This window comes from Scyliorhinus torazame, chromosome 15, assembly GCF_047496885.1.
Source record: "Scyliorhinus torazame isolate Kashiwa2021f chromosome 15, sScyTor2.1, whole genome shotgun sequence".
NCBI classification, from domain to species: Eukaryota; Metazoa; Chordata; class Chondrichthyes; order Carcharhiniformes; family Scyliorhinidae; genus Scyliorhinus; species Scyliorhinus torazame.
Genome location: NC_092721.1, coordinates 201,111,196 through 201,129,743, shown reverse-complemented (window position 1 = coordinate 201,129,743; position 18,548 = coordinate 201,111,196). Strand labels below are relative to the sequence as shown.

The window sequence follows — 18,548 nt, the reverse complement described above, 5'->3', positions numbered from 1 at the left end:
GATCAAGACCAGGTGTACAAGACTGGAGATCGAACATTGCAAAAACACGTGGACCACCTCAAAGGCAGGAAGTCTGCCCCAGAGCAAACCACACTGGAGAAATTTGTCTCTCGCCCCCCCCTACCCCCCCTGTCTGCCATCTGTGAACCAATGGACACCCCCCACCAGAGACCTTGCCCAGGTCAGCAGGATTTGGATGACTCAGCATCTGATATGGACAGGGAATCCTCAGCACTTTCCAAAGATGTAACGGTTGAATGTGGACCTCTGACAGGACCCCCTTGGCATTCAGCACGGAAAAGGTGCTTCCCCCCAACAAGATACACATCCACTGACTTGGCCCCACATTTACACGAAGCACATCCACAGGACCAACGGCGAAGGACCCCCACTCTACAACTGGCTTCTTTGGGACCTTCGGACTTTGGAGGGGGTGGGGTGGGGGTGGGGAAGTAATAACCCTGACAAGACCCACGGGGAAACCCCAATTGATCTCCTCATGTGATTCATGTGAAACAAGTTCCCCTGCTAGTAATCGGAGGCCCATCAGCTGCGGCTCGTGGAAATCGACCTATAAAAGCTGGCCTGGACTGGGCCCGGCTAGAATGGCCATCCTGTTTGGGACCTGAAAGCTATAAACAACATTACATTGCGGCCTTTAGTTTTCTTGTTGAATTAAATCTCTTCAGGACTTACCTTCTCGGGCCTCCTGAGCTGTTATATTTCATAGACTCCCTACAGTGCAGGAGGAGGCCATTCGGCCCATTGAGTCTACCTACCCAGGCCCACTCCCCCATCCCATCACTGCAACCCCACCGAATCTTTGGACACTGAAGGACAGTCCAACCTGTGTCTTTGGACTATGGGAGGAAAGCGGAGCACCCGGAGGAAACTCATGCAGGCACGGGGGGGAAGGTGCAAACTCTACACGGTCACCCAAGGTTGGAATTGAACCCGGGTTCCTGGCGCGGTGAGTCAGCAGTGCCAACCACTGTGCCACCCATGAATGGTGTTGACCTTCTTGAGTGTTGTTGGGAGTTGCACTCATTCAGGCAAGTAGTCACACCATCACAGCCCTGACTTGTAGATGGCGGACAGGGTTTGGGGAGTCAGGAGAGGAGTTGTTCGCTGCAGGATTCTGAGTCTCTGACCTGCTCTGGTAGCCACAGTATTTATATGGCTGGGTCCAGTTCAGTTTCTGGTTAGCGATAACCCCTCGGCTGTTTATTATGAGGGCTTCAGTGATGGGATTGCCACTGAATGTCGTAAGGAAGTGGTTTGGCTGCCTCTTGTTGCTTGCAGGTACAGACTCTTAAGGAGTTTACCATTCATAACCATGAATCCCATCACACCAGAGAACGCAAACTTTTTCTTTTTTAAAAAAGGGTTTTATTTTAACTCCACAATTTTGTACAAAAATCTGATTCTTGAACTTGTGCTATTAACTGTGGAGGGGACGGGTAAGACAGAAGGGCAGAGTGAAGGATAAGACAAGAATACAGAAACTGAACAGCAGACACGAAGAAGCAGCAAATGTCACCTGCTTCAAAACCCCACAAATACTCAAAAACTAATTAACTGTTCATTTAAAATTAGAGTAATACCGTACAATATGGCTTTGTTTTAAATGGCTATGTAAACAATTTTTCATAAAAGTATGCTTCAAAGTGTGGAATTTCTTTCCACTGATGTCTTCCTGAATTCTTGGTGCTATTGGCACAATAGTGCAATTCAAATAGATTGGTTGGTTGTTCTGCTGGCTTCCCAAGAGAGAGAGTGGGAGATCAGCTCTATCCCTCTCTCTCTCCTTCCATCTCTATTTGGCATCTAAATGTTCTCTTTCCCATGTTGCAGCATGAAGATGATATCTAGACCTCGTGCATGGATTTTGTTGCTCGAAACACGAGCTGCTTTTAATCCATCTCTACTTCTTGACATCGAAAAGGCACTGCACAACCGCAGGAGGTATTCTGGGCTCGACGAGTGAAAAGGATTCATTTATGGGGGGCGGGGTTGGAGGAAACCCCCTCCTCCCCTCCCCCCCATATGTTTCACTAAACAATGCCAATCACTACGATTCTACTTACTCCAGTGTTGCAAATGCTCAATCAGGAGAAGGGAACGTCCACGAGATGGAGGCAGTGACTGACGGATGTTATCGCTGAGTTAGTCGTGCGTTGCACACTGGCTCAGGGCTCGTGCAATCGCACACGCCTGTAGCACATCTTTGTACAAACAAAAAGTGGCTGTTGACGACAGCTACCTGGGAGGTGATTAATTAAGGGAGTCATGCGACTTAGAATGTATTTTTCGTCCTGAAACCGCGATGCTAACTTAGCCCAGTGAGAACGCTGCGCTACACTCATTGGGCTTACAGGTTTTTTCCTCCCCATACACCCTCCCTTCAATCTGCCCCCAATTCATTCTTGTGCTTTTGAATTTAGATTTCCCAAGAAAGTCAAAGGTCCTATTGCTGCGGCAGAGTGGTAGAATATGTCAGGCTTATTTCACAGTTGCCAAGTCATAGTGCTAAACGTCATTCCAATACTGAACCCTACAACTAGCCCCCGAGCCCAACAAAAGAATAACTAGCTCCTCCTATCCTCCCGTTAAGAATCAGGGGTTACTAAGGGCAATATATAAATTTTTTAAAAAATAGTCAAGGTGCAAACAGCAATCACCTGATCAGATACTTTGGCATCATTGCATTGCATGTGCGTTTTAGATAATCCTCCCACATATTGCTTTAAATCAAACCCATTAATTACCAACCCCATTACATAAAGGAATCAGTCATTCAGCAAGTTGCAAATAAAGCAAAAATTACGACCAAAACAAAATTACATTTCAGAAGACAGATTCAGCTTAAAAAACTCATCCTGGTGCATGTTTCCTTGGCAAAAAGATATTTGGGTTTTTCTTGCGATTGTTAAAAAAAAAAAATATGATGGTTTCCTTTTGTTATTTAGTAGTGCAGGTGCGGCAGGGTTTGTTTTGAACTGTTAAAGGTGAAACTGCTGAAATATTCTGCTTCTTTCGGGAGGTTCCCAGCGGATGGCAACTGGACTGTTACGATGAGAATCCTTTAAATCACCTCCAGACGATCTGTTTCGCAGTAGCCAAATTTAGTCTTGTACTTGTTGAAGAGTTTGAGGAGGGAGCACATGTACCTTCGGTGATAGATATCCACCTCCTCCGGACTTGGGTTTTCAATGCGTGGAACTGTAAACGGTTCCCCCACTGCAAGAAACAAAAGGACATTTAAACAGTGCTGCCTAAACAAAGCAAAGTTTTGCAGGCAATGGATCATTTTTGAAGCGTGGTCACTGTTTTAATGAGGAATCACAGCTGCCATTTTGTGCACAGCAGGCCTCCACAACAGTAATGAGCAGGGGACTGGTTTTAGTCCTTTTTTTAATTCCTTCACGGGATGTGGGTGTTGCTGGGCTGGACCAACATGAGTTGTCCATCCATAACTGCCCTCGAACTGAGTGGCTTGTCAGACCCCTTTCAGAGGCTCAACTACATTGCTGTGGGTCTGGAGTCACATGTAGGCCAGACCGGGTAAGGACGGCAGATTTCCTTCCCTAAAGGACATTAATGAACCAGATGGGTTTTTACGACATTCGATGGTAGTCTCGAGCCCACCCGGGTCCAGCTTTCAATTCCAGATTTTATTTATTGAATTTAAATTCCACCAGCTGCCATGGTGGGATTTGAACCCATGTCCCCCAGAGCATTAGCCTGGGACCTTTGGATTACTAGCCCAGTGACATCACCAATACACCACAACCTTCAGTGAACACTGAAGGTTTTGAATTGGATCCTCTGAGGGGGGTGGGGGGCAATGTTTTTGGATTACAGATCACGCAAAACTTGCACAATAACGCAACCTTTGTAATAAAGAACAGAATGCCATTCAGTCCCTCTAGGATTTTCAAACTTTGTTGCAGTGTTTATTAGTGTCACAAGTAGCCTTACATTAAAATTATTATTATTACTCTGTTCTGAATTCAGAGAGATGATGGTTTATCTGTGACCTAACTCCATATGCCTGCCTTTGTCCTGTACTCTTTAACAAAAATCTATCAGTTTCACATTTAAAATGAATGATTGATTGATCTAACATCAATTGCCATTCGGGGAAGAAAGTTCTAAACTTCTAGCCTCTTTATGTGCGTAGAAATGTTTTTTTGATTTCACCCTGAAAAGGGCGGACTCTAGTTTTTAGAATTTTAATCCCAGATGTTCCAACTAGTGGGAATAGTTACTCTATTTATCCCATCTGCTCTCACTAACTTCTGGAACCCTTTGATCAAATCACCCAATAATATTCTAAATTCCAGCGAATGCAACCCTCGCGGTTTTGATCGCTGCGCATATACCCTTGGTGGTCCCGAGGATGCAGGGATCCTACTGCAAGATCTGGACAGGTTGGGCGAGTGGGCAAACCAATGGCAGATGCAGTATAATTTGGATAAGTGTGAGGTTATTCATTTTGGAAGCAAAAACAGGAAGGCAGATTACTACCTGAATGGGTGTAAATTGGGAGAGGGGAGTGTGCAGCGGGACCTGGGTGTCCTTGTGCACCATTTGTTGAAGGTAAGCATGCAGGTGCAGCAGGCGGTAAAGAAGGCTAATGGTATGTTGGCCTTCATTGCGAGAGGTTTCGAGTATAGAAGCAGGGAAGTGTTGCTGCAATTATACAGGGCCTTGGAGAGGCCACACCTGGAGTATTGTGTGCAGTTTTGGTCTCCTTCTCTGTGGAAGGATATTCTTGCTCTCAAGGGAGTGCAGCGAAGGTTTACCAGACTGATTCCAGGGATGGCGGGACTGTCATACGAGGAGATATTGACTAGGTTGGGATTATTCTCGCTGGAATTCAGAAGAATGAGGGGGGATCTCATAGAGACTTATAAAATTCTAACAGGACTGGACAGGGTAGATGCAGGGAAGAGGTTACCAATGATGGGTGTGTCCAGAACCAAGGGTCACAGTCTGAGGATTCAGGGTAAACCATTTCGGACAGAGATAAGGAGACATTTCTTCACACAAAGAGTGGTGAGCCAGTGGAATTCATTACCACAGGAAGTAGTTGATGCTAAAACTTTGAATATATTCAAGAGGGCAGCATGGTAGCATTGTGGATAGCACAATTGCTTCACAGCTCCAGGGTCCCAGGTTCGATTCCAGCTTCGATCACTGTCTGTGCGGAGTCTGCACATCCTCCCCGTGTGTGCGTGGGTTTCCTCCGGGTGCTCCGGTTTCCTCCCACAGTCCAAATATGTGCAGGTTAGGTGGATTGGCCGTGATAAATTGCCCTTAAGTGTACAAAATTGCCCTTAGTATTGGGTGGGGTTACTGGGTTATGGGGATAGGGTGGAGGTGTTGACCTTGGGTAGGGTGCTCTTTCCAAGAGCCGGCGCAGACTCGATGGGCCGAATGGCCTCCTACTGCGCTGTAAATTCTATGATAATCTATAGCACTTGTGGAGAATGGGATCAAAGGCTATGGGGAGACAGCAGGATTAGGCTATTGAGTTGGGTGATCAGCCATGATCGTGATGAATGGTGGAGCAGGCTCAAAGGGCCAAAAGATCTCCTGCTCTTATCTTCTATGTATCTATGTATCATTCCAGTAAATCTATACTGTACTTCCTCCACACATCCTCCCCAAAGTGTGGTGCACATAACTCCTGACAATCGCTCCAGGGGTGGCCAAGGCTATGTGCAGTTGAAGCACAACCTCTGGTGTTGCCAACTTTGGCCGGCTACATTCCAGGATATATCTGCTTGCCTCCAACAGTTTATTTTGTGATGGGTCAGTGGCTTTTCTTCCTGGAGTTCTGTGCGCAGGAGATGAATATGCTTATGATTGCGGAAGGAACCTACCCACAGTGTTGATGGGTTTGGAGTAAGGCACAAGTCCCCAGGAGCTGCTCGAGAAAAAGCCACGGCCATGGAAGACCAAAGGGGCAAAGCCAATCAGCTTCTGGAACTTTCTTTGTACCGCTCGCATCAAACTTCCTTCCTTGAAGATAATCTGTTGATAAACTTCATTCTCGCCGAAAGTATAGACCGGGACCAAATCGGCTCTGCCAGGGAAAGAAAACAGAATGGAAACATCGAGAAAATCATTATTCCTTACAACAATGCCTGGCAGCACCTTTACTGCCGTAACTCACCCAGAGCCATTTAGTAGGGAGCACTGCCAAATAAAACTCGCCAGTGAGCCACAGTCCGGCCCATTTAGAGGGCGGGATGCAGATTTGCACATTTAAGTGCGCAGTTCGGCTCACTTGCATATGTTCGCGCTGGAGTTACCCAAAGCGCAGGATCAAACGGCCCCGCCTCGGAGACCCTCGAGCGAGCGCCGTTTAGCACTGTTTCTGCAAACGTAGGCCAGGCGTACTGGCACTTGGCCGGGGGGGGGGGGGGGGGGGGGGGAAAGAGAGGAGTGTCCCATGCAATCGGGGGGTCCCTGGGTGGTCAGGCTCTGGGCAGGGCTGTACCCTGGCACCCTCAATGCTACCCAGGCACTGTAGCACTGCCAGCCTGGCACCCTGGTAGTGTCACTCAAGGGCCATCCTGGCACTGTGTCTGGGGTTGGGCCCAGGGGTGCCCAGCCCTTGTGAAGTGGGGGGGGGGGGGGGATAGCACGGCGATTCCCTGATTGATGAGTTGATGAGTTAGGTGATTGGGGTGGTCCGGATGCCACGGTGGGATGGGGGGGGGGGGGGGAAAAAAAAGAGTGATCAGGACCCCAATTAGAAATGGTGCCCCGATCTCTCCCTGCACTGGCATGCGGCCTCGGTAGAGCGTTCCTCGCCAAGCCCCAGACATGAAGCAATGTCCCGTTCAATAGCGGGGTTGTTCTCGCTGTTGCCAGCACCGGGAGACACCCAGCTCATCGCGCCCGACATAAGCCTCATTCATTTCCATTAAATTGCGCCCCTTATATTTATAACTGGAGTTTTAGCCCCCCATTCAAAAGCGGAAAGATCTTTTCTAGGTCTACCCTGTCAAAACCTTTATTAATCTGAAAGACCTCATCAGGTCATCCCTCAGCATTCTCACTTCCAGAGCAAAAGCAGTCCCAGCTTGTTTTAATGATGAGGTAGTCAGAGTTTTCCAGCACAGAAAGAGGCCCTTTGGCCCAGTGTGGCTGTGCCGGCCATCAAGCACCTATCTATTCTAATCCTATTTTCCATCACTTGGTCCTGTAGCGTTGTATTCTATGGTGTTTCTAGTTATCATCTAAATGCTTCTTAAATGTTATGAGGTGCCCGCCCCCACCACCCTCTCAGGCAGCGAGTTCCAGATTCCCACCCCCCTCTGGGTGAAAAGCTTTTTCTCAAAACCCCTCTAAATATCCTGCCCATTACCTTACCCATTGGATGGCATGGTAGCACAGTGGTTAGCACTGTTGCTTCACAGCTCCAGGGTCCCGGGTTCGATTTCCGGCTTGGGTCACTGTCTGTGAGGAGACTGCACGTTCTCCCCGTGTGTGCGTGGGTTTCCTCCGGGTGCTCCGGTTTCCTCCCACAGTCCAAAGACGTGCAGGTTGGGTGGATTGGCCGTGATAAATTGCCCTTAGTGTCCAAAAAGGTGGGGTGGGGTTACTGGGTTACGGGGATCGGGTGGAGGTGTGGGCTTGGCGAGGGTGCTCTTCCCAAGGGCCGGTGCAGACTCGATGGGTCGAATGGCCTCCTTCTGCACTGTGAATTCTATGATTCTATGATACATCTATGCCCCCTGGTTATTGACCCCTCTACTAAGGGGTTCCTTCATATCTACCCTAACTATGTCCCTCATGATTTTGTATACTCTGCTCCAAGGAGAACAACTCGACCCGAACCAGCCTCTCGTCACAGCTGAAACGCTCCAGCCCAGGCAACATCCTGGTGAATCTCCTCTGCATCCTCTCCAGTTCAATCACATCTTTCCTAGAGTGCTGACCAGAACTGCACACAGTACTCTAGCTGTGGCCTAACGAGTGTTTTAAACAGCTCCATCATAGTCTCCCTGCTCTTATATTCCATGCCTCAGCTAAAGAAGGCAAGTATCCACATGCCTTCTTGAACAGCCTCCCAGTTCTGGTAACTTTCTTGGAATTATTTGTTGGACGGTTTCCACTGCCGATATAATGTAGAAACCAGGCGGGATTCTCCCAACGGGCGGCTAAGTGCCAGAGCCGGAGTAAAAACAGGAGTGTTTTACTCCGGAGTCGGCGCCCATTCCGGGACCCAATTCTGCGGCCCACAGGGGGCTAGGACAGCGCTGGAGCGGTCCCCGCCGATCCCGGCCTGAACCCGGCGGCACAGGGTCCGAGCATGCGCAATTGGGCCGGCGCCAACTAGCGCATGCGCAGTGGCCTTCTTCCCCGCGCAGCGCTACAGGAGTCTGCGCGGAGGAAAAGACGCCGGGGGGCCGATCGGTGCGCCCCGATCGCGGGCCCAGGCCACTACGGAGGCCCCCCCCGGCGTCGGGACCCCCCCCTGCCCCCGGACTCTTCAATGCAGAGGTCCCGCTGGCTCAGAAATGTTAGAACGCCGCCGGCGGGACGTGGCTTTTTGTTGACGGCCGCTCGGCCCATCCGACCCGGAGAATCGGCGCGCCGGCTGGAGCCGGAGAGTCGGCGCATACCTCGACCGGCACCGCGCCGGTTCTCCGCACTGCGGAGAATAAGCGTATTTCCACGAACATTGAACACAACTCCTCACTTTTCAATACTATCCAACTAAAAATGAAGCCCAGTGCTGGCTTTGATATGAACCAGCGCTGCAACCTTCACTAAGGATTAGCAACGGTGAGTAAATGTATTACTGTTTAGTCACATGGCTCGCCTTCCCAATATTTGTATATCTGACAGAGAGAGTAAGGCTCAAAGAAACTGATGGGAAAAGCCCCTTGGTCCTTGGGATGTCCCTTCTTTTTTAAATAAATTTAGAGGACCCAATTCATTTTTTCCAATTAAGGGCAAATTTAACGCGGCCAATCCACCTACCCTGCACACCTTTGGGTTGTGGGGGCGAAACGCACGCAGACACGGGGAGAATGTGCAAACTCCACACGGACAGTGACCCAGAGCTGGGATCGAACCTGGGACCTCGGCGCCGCGAGGCTGCAGGGCCGACCCACTGCGCACCGTGCTACCCGGGACGCCCCGTTTGAAGGCGCTGAGTAGGGACAGCCTGAGAGGCTGGGTTTTGCATCTTCGGGCATGGGGTTGAGCCGAGTCCTGCCCTTTGGTTGATATTAACAGGTGACGGCTGTGCGCCAAGGGAATACGGACCCAGGGTGGGGTCCTGATATTTTGTTATCCTGTGATTCAACTCCTGGTAGCTCTAGTTTTCTTTCCCTTTAACTTTCTTGGTAGGTGTTGGTGACACCTAATCCGGACATGTTGCTGCTAGCCCCCTCAGTATAAATGTGTGAAATGTATTGAAAACAGCGCGAGAGGAGAGAGAGCCGGGACATTGAAAACAGCGCGAGAGGAGAGAGAGCCGGGACAGTGAAAACAGTGCGGGAGGAGAGTGAGCCGGGACAGTGAAAACAGCGCGGGAGGAGAGAGAGCCAGGACATTGAAAACAGCGCGAGAGGAGAGAGAGCCGGGACAGTGAAAACAGCGCGAGAGGAGAGAGAGCCGGGACAGTGAAAACAGCGTGGGAGGAGAGCGAGCCGGGACATTGAAAACAGCGCGGGAGGAGAGAGAGCCGGGACATTGAAAACAGCGCGGGAGGAGAGAGAGCCAGGACATTGAAAACAGGAGGAGAGAGAGACGGGACATTGAAAACAGCGCGGGAGGAGAGAGAGCCGGGACACTGAAAACAGCGCGGGAGGAGAGAGAGCCGGGACATTGAAAACAGCGCGGGAGGAGAGAGAGCCAGGACATTGAAAACAGGAGGAGAGAGAGACGGGACATTGAAAACAGCGCGGGAGGAGAGAGAGCCGGGACATTGAAAACAGCGCGGGAGGAGAGAGAGCCGGGACATTGAAAACAGGAGGAGAGAGAGACGGGACATTGAAAACAGCGCGGGAGGGGAGAGAGCCGGGACATTGAAAACAGCGCGGGAGGAGAGAGAGCCAGGACATTGAAAACAGGAGGAGAGAGAGACGGGACATTGAAAACAGCGCGGGAGGAGAGAGAGCCGGGACATTGAAAACAGCGCGGGAGGAGAGAGAGCCAGGACATTGAAAACAGGAGGAGAGAGAGACGGGACATTGAAAACAGCGCGAGAGGAGAGAGAGCCGGGACAGTGAAAACAGCGCGGGAGGAGAGAGAGCCGGGACATTGAAAACAGCGCGGGAGGCGAGAGAGCCAGGACATTGAAAACAGGAGGAGAGAGAGACGGGACATTGAAAACAGCGCGAGAGGAGAGAGAGCCGGGACAGGGAAAACAGCGTGGGAGGAGAGAGAGCCGGGACATTGAAAACAGCGCGGGAGGAGAGAGAGCCAGGACATTGAAAACAGGAGGAGAGAGAGACGGGACATTGAAAACAGCGCGGGAGGAGAGAGAGCCGGGACAGTGAAAACAGCGTGGGAGGAGAGAGAGCCGGGACATTGAAAACAGGAGGAGAGAGAGACGGGACATTGAAAACAGCGCGGGAGGAGAGAGAGCCAGGACATTGAAAACAGGAGGAGAGAGAGACGGGACATTGAAAACAGCGCGAGAGGAGAGAGAGCCGGGACAGTGAAAACAGCGTGGGAGGAGAGAGAGCCGGGACATTGAAAACAGCGCGAGAGGAGAGAGAGCCGGGACATTGAAAACAGCGCGGGAGGAGAGAGAGACGGGACATTGAAAACAGGAGGAGAGAGAGCCGGGACAGTGAAAACAGCGCGGGAGGAGAGAGAGCCGGGACATTGAAAACAGCGCGGGAGGAGAGAGAGCCGGGACATTGAAAACAGCGCGGGAGGGGAGAGAGCCGGGACATTGAAAACAGCGCGGGAGGGGAGAGAGCCGGGACATTGAAAACAGCGCGGGAGGAGAGAGAGCCGGGACAGTGAAAACAGCGCGGGAGGAGAGCGAGCCGGGACAGTGAAAACAGCGCGAGAGGAGAGAGAGCCGGGACATTGAAAACAGCGCGGGAGGAGAGAGAGCCGGGACAGTGAAAACAGCGCGGGAGGAGAGAGAGCCGGGACAGTGAAAACAGCGCGGGAGGAGAGAGAGCCGGGAAAGTGAAAACAGCGCGGGAGGAGAGAGAGCCGGGACATTGAAAACAGCGCGGGAGGAGAGAGAGCCGGGACATTGAAAACAGCGCGGGAGGAGAGAGAGCCGGGACTCTGAAAACAGCACGGGAGCGGAGTGAGCCGGGACAGTGAAAACAGGAGGAGAGAGAGCCGGGACATTGAAAACAGCGCGGGAGGAGAGAGAGCCGGGACAGTGAAAACAGCGCGGGAGGAGAGAGAGCCGGGACATTGAAAACAGCGCGGGAGGAGAGAGAGCCGGGACATTGAAAACAGCACGGGAGGAGAGAGAGCCGGGACATTGAAAACAGCGCGGGAGGAGAGAGAGCCGGGACATTGAAAACAGCGCGGGAGGAGAGAGAGCCGGGACATTGAAAACAGCGCGGGAGGAGAGAGAGCCGGGACATTGAAAACAGGAGGAGAGAGAGCCGGGACATTGAAAACAGCGCGGGAGGAGAGAGAGCCGGTACATTGAAAACAGGAGGAGAGAGAGCCGGGACATTGAAAACAGCGCAGGAGGAGAGAGAGCCGGGACATTGAAAACATTGAGAGACTCACGTTTGGTATGTTGCCTCCCAGGTGCAAGGGTACGTGATGTCTCGGATCGTGTTTTCCGGGTCCTTAGGGGGGAGGGGGCGCAGCCCCAAGTCGTGGTCCACATTGGCACCAACGACATAGGTAGGAAAGGGGACAAGGATGTCAGGCAGGCTTTCAGGGAGCTAGGATGGAAGCTCAGAACTAGAACAAACAGAGTTGTTATCTCTGGGTTGTTGCCCGTGCCACGTGATAGTGAGATGAGGAATAGGGAGAGAGAGCATTTAAACACGTGGCTACAGGGATGGTGTAGGCGGGAGGGTTTCAGATTTTTGGATAACTGGGGCTCTTTCTGGGGAAGGTGGGACCTCTACAGACAGGATGGTCTACATCTGAACCTGAGGGGCACAAATATCCTGGGGGGGAGATTTGTTAGTGCTCTTTGGGGGGGTTTAAACTAATGCAGCAGGGGCATGGGAACCTGGATTGTAGTTTTAGGGTAAGGGAGAATGAGAGTATAGAGGTCAGGAGCACAGATTTGACGTCGCAGGAGGGGGCCAGCGTTCAGGTAGGTGGTTTGAAGTGTGTCTACTTCAATGCCAGGAGTATAAGAAACAAGGTAGGGGAACTGGCAGCGTGGGTTGGTACCTGGGACTTCGATGTTGTGGCCATTTCGGAGACATGGATAGAGCAGGGACAGGAATGGATGTTGCAGGTTCCGGGGTTTAGGTGTTTTAGTAAGCTCAGAGAAGGAGGCAAAAGAGGGGGAGGTGTGGCGCTGCTAGTCAAGAGCAGTATTACGGTGGCGGAGAGGATGCTAGATGGGGACTCTTCTTCCGAGGTAGTATTAGCTGAAGTTAGAAACAGGAAAGGAAGAAACAGGAAAGGAGAGGTCACCCTGTTGGGAGTTTTTTATAGGCCTCCTAATAGTTCTAGGGATGTAGAGGAAAGGATGGCGAAGATGATTCTGGATATGAGCGAAAGTAACAGGGTAGTTATTATGGGAGACTTTAACTTTCCAAATATTGACTGGAAAAGATATAGTTCGAGTACAATAGATGGGTCGTTTTTTGTACAGTGTGTGCAGGAGGGTTTCCTGAAACAATATGTTGACAGGCCAACAAGAGGCGAGGCCACGTTGGATTTGGTTTTGGGTAATGAACCAGGCCAGGTGTTGGATTTGGAGGTAGGAGAGCACTTTGGGGACAGTGACCACAATTCGGTGACGTTTACGTTAATGATGGAAAGGGATAAGTATACACCGCAGGGCAAGAGTTATAGCTGGGGGAAGGGCAATTATGATGCCATTAGACGTGACTTGGGGGGGATAAGGTGGAGAAGTAGGCTGCAAGTGTTGGGCACACTGGATAAGTGGGGCTTGTTCAAGGATCAGCTACTGCGTGTTCTTGATAAGTATGTACCGGTCAGACAGGGAGGAAGGCGTCGAGCGAGGGAACCGTGGTTTACCAGTGAAGTGGAATCTCTTGTTAAGAGGAAGAAGGAGGCCTATGTGAAGATGAAGTGTGAAGTTTCGGTTGGGGCGATGGATAGTTACAAGGTAGCGAGGAAGGATCTAAAGAGAGAGCTAAGACGAGCAAGGAGGGGACATGAGAAGTATTTGGCAGGAAGGATCAAGGAAAACCCAAAAGCTTTCTATAGGTATGTCAGGAATAAGCGAATGACTAGGGAAAGAGTAGGACCAGTCAAGGACAGGGATGGGAAATTGTGTGTGGAGTCTGAAGAGATAGGCGAGATACTAAATGAATATTTTTCGTCAGTATTCACTCAGGAAAAAGATAATGTTGTGGAGGAGAATGCTGAGCCCCAGGCTAATAGAATAGATGGCATTGAGGTACGTAGGGAAGAGGTGTTGGCAATTCTGGACAGGCTGAAAATAGATAAGTCCCCGGGACCTGATGGGATTTATCCTAGGATTCTATGGGAGGCCAGGGAAGAGATTGCTGGACCTTTGGCTTTGATTTTTATGTCATCATTGGCTACAGGAATAGTGCCAGAGGACAGCAAATGTGGTCCCTTTGTTCAAAAAGGGGAGCAGAGACAACCCCGGCAACTATAGACCGGTGAGCCTCACGTCTGTAGTGGGTAAAGTCTTGGAGGGGATTATAAGGGACAAGATTTATAATCATCTAGATAGGAATAATATGATCAGGGATAGTCAGCATGGCTTTGTGAAGGGTAGGTCATGCCTCACAAACCTTATTGAGTTCTTTGAGAAGGTGACTGAACAGGTAGACGAGGGTAGAGCAGTTGATGTGGTGTATATGGATTTCAGCAAAGCGTTTGATAAGGTTCCCCACGGTAGGCTATTGCAAAAAATACGGAGGCTGGGGATTGAGGGTGATTTAGAGATGTGGATCAGAAATTGGCTAGCTGAAAGAAGACAGAGGGTGGTGGTTGATGGGAAATGTTCAGAATGGAGTACAGTCACAAGTGGAGTACCACAAGGATCTGTTCTGGGGCCGTTGCTGTTTGTCATTTTTATCAATGACCTAGAGGAAGGCACAGAAGGGTGGGTGAGTAAATTTGCAGATGATACTAAAGTCGGTGGTGTTGTCGATAGTGTGGAAGGATGTAGCAGGTTACAGAGGGATATAGATAAGCTGCAGAGCTGGGCTGAGAGGTCGCAAATGGAGTTTAATGTAGAGAAGTGTGAGGTGATTCACTTTGGAAGGAATAACAGGAATGCGGAATATTTGGCTAAAGGTAAAGTTCTTGAAAGTGTGGCTGAGCAGAGGGATCTAGGTGTCCATGTACATAGATCCCTGAAAGTTGCCACCCAGGTTGATAGGGTTGTGAAGAAGGCCTATGGAGTGTTGGCCTTTATTGGTAGAGGGATTGAGTTCCGGAGTCGGGAGGTCATGTTGCAGCTGTACAGAACTCTGGTCCGGCCGCATTTGGAGTATTGCGTACAGTTCTGGTCACCGTATTATAGGAAGGACGTGGAGGCTTTGGAGCGGGTGCAGAGGAGATTTACCAGGATGTTGCCTGGTATGGAGGGAAAATCTTATGAGGAAAGGCTGACGGACTTGAGGTTGTTTTCGTTGGAGAGAAGAAGGTTAAGAGGAGACTTAATAGAGGCATACAAAATGATCAGGGGGTTGGATAGGGTGGACAGTGAGAGCCTTCTCCCGCGGATGGATATGGCTGGCACGAGGGGACATAACTTTAAACTGAGGGGTAATAGATATAGGACAGAGGTCAGAGGTAGGTTCTTTACGCAAAGAGTAGTGAGGCCGTGGAATGCCCTACCTGCTACAGTAGTGAACTCGCCAACATTGAGGGCATTTAAAAGTTTATTGGATAAACATATGGATGATAATGGCATAGTGTAGGTTAGATGGCTTTTGTTTCGGTGCAACATCGTGGGCCGAAGGGCCTGTACTGCGCTGTATTGTTCTATGTTCTATGTTCTAACAGCGCGGGAGGGGAGAGAGCCAGGACATTGAAAACAGCGCGGGAGGGGAGAGAGCCGGGACATTGAAAACAGCGCGGGAGGGGAGAGAGCCGGACATTGAAAACAGCGCGGGAGGGGAGAGAGCCGGGACATTGAAAACAGCGCGAGAGGAGAGAGAGCCGGGACATTGAAAACAGCGCGAGAGGAGAGCGAGCCGGGTCAGTGAAAACAGCGCGGAAGGAGAGAGAGCCGGGACATTGAAAACAGCGCGGGAGGGGAGAGAGCCGGGACATTGAAAACAGCGCGAGAGGAGAGAGAGCCGGGACATTGAAAACAGCGCGAGAGGAGAGCGAGCCGGGTCAGTGAAAACAGCGCGGGAGGAGAGAGAGCCGGGACATTGAAAACAGCGCGGGAGGAGAGAGAGCCAGGACATTGAAAACAGCGCGGGAGGAGAGTGAGCCGGGATAGTGAAAACAGCGCGGGAGGAGAGATAGCCCGGACAGTGAAAACAGCGCGAGAGGAGAGAGAGACGGGACATTGAAAACAGGAGGAGAGAGAGCCGGGACATTGAAAACAGCGCGGGAGGAGAGTGAGCCGGGATAGTGAAAACAGCGCGGGAGGAGAGATAGCCCGGACAGTGAAAACAGCGCAGGAGGAGAGAGAGCCGGGACATTGAAAACAGCGCGGGAGGAGAGCGAGCCGGGTCAGTGAAAACAGCGCGGGAGGAGAGAGAGTCGGGACATTGAAAACAGCGCGGGAGAAGAGAGAGCCGGGACAGTGAAAACAGCACGGGAGGAGAGCGAGACGGGACATTGAAAGCAGCGCGGGAGGAGAGAGAGCCGGGACAGTGAAAACAGCGTGGGAGGAGAGAGAGCCGGGACAGTGAAAACAGCGCGAGAGGAGAGAGAGCCGGGACATTGAAAACAGCGCGGGAGGAGAGAGAGCCGGGACAGTGAAAACAGCGCGGGAGGAGAGAGAGTCGGGACAGTGAAAGCAGCGCGGGAGGAGAGAGAGCCGGGACATTGAAAACAGCGCGGGAGGAGAGAGAGCCGGGACTCTGAAAACAGCACGGGAGCTGAGTGAGCCGGGACAGTGAAAACAGGAGGAGAGAGAGCCGGGACAGTGAAAACAGCGCGGGAGGAGAGAGGGCCGGGACATTGAAAACAGCGCGGGAGGAGAGAGAGCCGGGACATTGAAAACAGGAGGAGAGAGAGCCGGGACATTGAAAACAGCGCGGGAGGAGAGAGAGCCGGGACATTGAAAAGAGCGCGAGTGGAGAGAGAGCCGGGACATTGCAAACAGGAGGAGAGAGAGCCGGGTCATTGAAAACAGCGCGGGAGGAGAGAGAGCCGGGACATTGAAAACAGCGCGGGAGGAGAGAGAGCCGGGACATTGAAAACAGCGCGAGAGGAGAGAGAGCCGGGACATTGAAAACAGCGCGGGAGAAGAGAGAGCCGGGACATTGAAAACAGATGGGAGGAGAGAGAGCCGGGACATTGAAAACAGGAGGAGAGAGAGCCGGGACATTGAAAACAGCGCGGGAGGAGAGCGAGCCAGGACAGTGAAAACAGCGCGGGAGGAGAGAGAGCCGGGACATTGAAAACAGGAGGAGAGAGAGCCGGGACGGTGAAAACAGCGCAAGAGGAGAGAGAGCCGGGACATTGAAAACAGCGAGGGAGGAGAGCGAGCCGGGACAGTGAAAACAGCGCGGGAGGAGAGATAGCCTGGACAGTGAAAACAGGAGGAGAGTGAGCCGGGACATTGAAAACAGCGCGGGAGGGGAGAGAGCCGGGACATGGAAAACAGCGCGGGAGGAGAGAGAGCCGGGACAGTGAAAACAGCGCGGGAGGAGAGAGAGCCGGGACATTGAAAACAGGAGGAGAGAGAGCCGGGACGGTGAAAACAGCGCGGGAGGAGAGAGAGCCGGGACAGTGAAAACAGCGCGGGAGGAGAGAGAGCCGGGACAGTGAAAACAGCGCGGGAGGAGAGAGAGCCGGGACATTGAAAACAGCGCGGGAGGAGAGAGAGCCGGGACATTGAAAACAGCGCGGGAGGAGAGAGAGCCGGGACATTGAAAACAGCGCGGGAGGAGCGAGAGCCGGGACATTGAAAACAGCGCGGGAGGAGAGAGAGCCGGGACATTGAAAACAGGAAGAGAGAGAGCCGGGACAGTGAAAACAGCGCGGGAGGAGAGAGAGCCGGGACATTGAAAACAGCGCGGGAGGAGAGAGAGCCGGGACATTGAAAACAGCGCGGGAGGGGAGAGAGCCCGGACATTGAAAACAGCGCAGGAGGGGAGAGAGCCGTGACATTGAAAACAGCGCGGGAGGGGAGAGAGCCGGGACATTGAAAACAGCGTGGGAGGTGAGAGAGCCGGGACAGTGAAAACAGCGCGAGAGGAGAGAGAGCCGGGACATTGAAAACAGCGCGGGAGGAGAGAGAGCCGGGACAGTGAAAACAGCGCGGGAGGAGAGAGAGCCGGGACATTGAAAACAGGAGGAAAGAGAGCCGGGACATTGAAAACAGCGCGGGAGGAGAGAGAGCCGGGACATTGAAAACAGCGAGTGGAGAGAGAGCCGGGACATTGAAAACAGGAGGAGAGAGAGCCGGGACAGTGAAAACAGCGCGGGAGGAGAGAGAGCCGGGACATTGAAAACAGCGCGGGAGGAGAGAGAGCCGGGACATCGAAAACAGCGTGGGAGGGGAGAGAGCCGGGACATTGAAAACAGCGCGGGAGGGGAGAGAGCTGGGACATTGAAAACAGCGCGGGAGGGGAGGGAGCCGGGACATTGAAAACAGCGCGAGAGGAGAGAGAGCCGGGACATTGAAAACAGCGCGAGAGGAGAGAGAGCCGGGACAGTGAAAACAGCGCGGGAGGAGAGAGAGCCGGGACATTGAAAACAGCGCGGGAGGAGAGAGAGCCGGGACATTGAAAACAGCGCGGGAGGAGAGAGAGCCAGGACATTGAAAACAGCGCAGGAGGAGAGAGATCCGGGACATTGAAAACTGCGCGGGAGGAGAGAGAGCCGGGACATTGAAAACTGCGCGGGAGGAGAGAGAGCCAGGACATTGAAAACAGCGCAGGAGGAGAGAGATCCGGGACATTGAAAACTGCGCGGGAGGAGAGAGAGCCGGGACATTGAAAACAGCGCGGGAGGAGAGAGAGCCGGGACATTGAAAACTGCGCGGGAGGAGAGAGAGCCAGGACATTGAAAACAGCGCAGGAGGAGAGAGATCCGGGACATTGAAAACAGCGCGGGAGAAGAGAGAGCAGGGACATTGAAAACAGATGGGAGGAGAGAGAGCCGGGACATTGAAAACAGGAGGAGAGAGAGCCGGGACAGTGAAAACAGCGTGGGATGAGAGAGAGCCGGGACAGTGAAAACAGCGCGGGAGGAGAGAGAGCCGGGAC

The 18,548-nt window shown here is 52.0% G+C and overlaps 1 protein-coding gene across 1 annotated transcript in view; it reads right to left on the bottom strand.

Moving 5' to 3' along the window:
- Nucleotides 1-1,366: 1,366 nt before the first annotated feature.
- Nucleotides 1,367-18,548, bottom strand: part of dgat2 (diacylglycerol O-acyltransferase 2) — a 106,926-nt gene continuing 89,744 nt past the window's right edge. Inside the window, exons 7-8 of the mRNA XM_072477432.1 lie at nucleotides 5,892-6,094; nucleotides 1,367-3,240 (exon numbers count right to left, since the gene is read on the bottom strand). Of these exons, the coding sequence (XP_072333533.1) occupies nucleotides 3,086-3,240; nucleotides 5,892-6,094 (358 nt within the window). The 3' untranslated portion in view covers nucleotides 1,367-3,085. The remainder of the gene's footprint in view (nucleotides 3,241-5,891; nucleotides 6,095-18,548) is intronic.